Below are 2556 nucleotides of genomic sequence, written 5' to 3'. Positions count from 1 at the left end.
TAGGAATAACAACATACTTATTTAATTTATTTAAAAGAGCAGATGATTAAACGAAATAAACATTTCTCCAAATTTTATAATTCAATCAGTGAGTGTACTTATTATTTTGAAAAACTTTTACATTGAAATTCATAAAATCATATAAGAAAAGTAAAATACTATATCACTTCAAATTTGGAAGGAAACACTTGGTATTCCTTTTAAAAAAAGTCAAGACACATATAAAAATTTATTAATATTTAACTCACTTTAAAGACATTAAAGGTCATTTAACTCAAAAATAACTTCTATCCAATAATTTCATACATTCATCCCACAAATAAAAAATATATATATATATGTTCAAGATTGTATTTAAATATTATATAATTTTTTAGTTAGCTAAATTTATAGTCACATATATACAATATATATATAAGAATTTATATTACTTATTAACACCATAATTCGACCCATTATTTGCTTAACTCAATATTGGTTTCAAAGCCAACTAAAGAAAAACAGAAACGATCTTATTGATATTAAACCAAAACATGGGCATACAAACATAATCACTTACACGGAAGATATTTTTAAAAAATAACTTATTATTGCAACATCAACGTATGAAGGGTTTACATAAGCAGTTAATTAGAAAATCTATAATACAATAAATGTATTGGAAACAATATCAGTCAATGATAAGATTGGATCCTCAAAAGCAAGAAACAACATCTTCATAATTCATAAAAAGTAAACGCCACAATTATACACATCTGAACGAAATGGTATAAACATATAGTGTATAAATAAAAGTGACGGTAAAGCCCGTATATGCCTAATTAAAACGAAATAATACAAAAGAGAAAACCAAAAAACCAAAAAAAAAAACAAGAAAGTGCCAACTACACCACAACCCACGTGTTGCGTGGAGAAGCACCTAGTAATCATTAAAGATAAATTAACTACAAATTTTTTTACCATGATATGTTTCTTCATTTTCTTTGGCTTTATATAGTAAGATATCTTTCTTTATTTCATAAAAAAATCTCCTATATATAGTTTTAGTTTCTAATATTTAATGTGAAATTCTACTTTCTTTTTCCTATGTCTTCATTTTCAATTTCCTTACCTCTTCAAGTATTGCTCTCGAGCTCCCATCGAATCTAACCATGGCAGATTGGTCGGTGCTTCCGAGAGACATACTAATACTAATTGTTGGTCGTCTAGAGACATCTTTCGAGATTGTCCTCTTCCAATCCGTCTGCAGCTCATGGCGGTCTGCTGTTCCTTCCCCGCGTGATTCCCGCTGCTTAGGCATCAAAACTCATATCACCGTGTTTGTCCACCATAGATACATATACAGGGGAAAACCTCGGTTCAATGGCGATGATAAGTGTTGCACACTAAAAAAAATCCCAGTTTATCTTGTGAGGTTCAACACTCCGTTTGGTGATGATTATTTATTGGCAGAGATGCGTGAAAGAAGAAACTCTGGTAAACCAATGTCGATGTCGTCGCCATTAATTAGCAAGTCATGGTGGTCTCACACCCAAAAGCACTATATATTGTTGTTCAACTCTCTTACCACTCAAATTGTCTCTTTGTCTCATTACTACTACCAGGTTATTAGTACATACGGTGCATGAGATTTATTTATTTATTTATTTTGTACTGAAACTAATTTCTTAAACTTATTTTTACCTTGGATTAAGCTAAACTTGGAGGAGCTGGTATCGTTTTCATTGCGTACTGGAGTTAAATGGGATAGTACTTCCAAAACAGTTGAATATCTTGAACTGAATAATGAAGATTGCAGAGATTTCAGATTGCTGTGGTTACATGGGCGCTGTGGTTACATGGGCGCATTCGGTGCAAATCTTGAATCGCTGCTATCTTGTGGAGTTGTGACTTCGCCAAATCCAGCAAACAGCATCTATGATTTATTTAGTGATTCCATCTGGCTTACTAAAGAAAAAGATTAGAGAAAGTTGTGTAATCTTTATGATATCGTTGAGTATCATATTATCATATTGAACCAAATGTTTTAATAAAGAAATTGGTTTGGGAACATGTTCGATTGGATTTAAACAGTTTTTAGTATATAGATTGGCTCTTCTTATACAGTCTGGGTAGATGTTGGATTTTATTAATGTTCTATCATTTTTTCCTTTCTTGTGGATTGGTTAAGGATGTTTTCACATCGCTTAAGCCAAAAACATAACCTAATGAAGACTTAGTGTAAAGTTAGATCCTTTTATATTGCTTTTAATAGTTTTGCAAACAAAAGATCCATACAGAAGTATGTATCTGAGAGTGAAATAGTTGTTGTACACAAGAACGAAGAAGATGCTCTGGGGTATCGATGTACAGACTGCATTTGAAGTGAGATATATATATCTCACTTGACCTAAAAGAACAGAGGTGACGAACACAAGAACCACTTATCACATGTTAGCTGTTGTCTCTTTTATTTCCTCTGACGTAATCGTCTGTACAAAACCAAGAAGAGAAAAGAATTAGATCTCCCAAGTTTAACGAAACCACCGTTCTTGGTAACAAAAAAAAAAAAAAAAA

At 31.7% G+C, this 2556-nt stretch overlaps 2 protein-coding genes across 2 annotated transcripts in view; one reads left to right on the top strand and one right to left on the bottom strand.

Moving 5' to 3' along the window:
* On the top strand, nt 1110-1964 carry LOC109129122 (F-box protein At2g16300-like). The gene is made up of 2 exons (XM_019236761.1): nt 1110-1604; nt 1695-1964. Exons 1-2 carry the CDS (start codon nt 1152-1154, stop codon nt 1962-1964), a joined length of 723 nt encoding a protein of 240 aa, XP_019092306.1. The 5' UTR covers nt 1110-1151.
* LOC104747147 (ferredoxin-thioredoxin reductase catalytic chain, chloroplastic) overlaps nt 2216-2556 on the bottom strand; it is a 2115-nt gene continuing 1774 nt past the window's right edge. The window contains exon 6 of the mRNA XM_010468723.2: nt 2216-2471. Within this exon, the coding sequence (XP_010467025.1) occupies nt 2427-2471 (45 nt within the window). The 3' untranslated portion in view covers nt 2216-2426. The remainder of the gene's footprint in view (nt 2472-2556) is intronic.

This window comes from Camelina sativa, chromosome 15, assembly GCF_000633955.1.
Source record: "Camelina sativa cultivar DH55 chromosome 15, Cs, whole genome shotgun sequence".
Classification (NCBI taxonomy): Eukaryota; Viridiplantae; Streptophyta; class Magnoliopsida; order Brassicales; family Brassicaceae; genus Camelina; species Camelina sativa.
This window is presented reverse-complemented; position numbering and strand designations above follow the sequence as displayed.

What these genes read in the sequence shown, in the direction of transcription:
- LOC109129122 (XM_019236761.1), top strand. Translation starts at nt 1,152, where the DNA reads ATGGCAGATTGGTCGGTGCTTCCGAGAGACATACTAATACTAATTGTT. An exon ending in TGTCTCATTACTACTACCAG is followed by an intron (nt 1,605 to 1,694) that starts GTTATTAGTACA and finishes CCTTGGATTAAG; the next exon opens with CTAAACTTGGAGGAGCTGGT.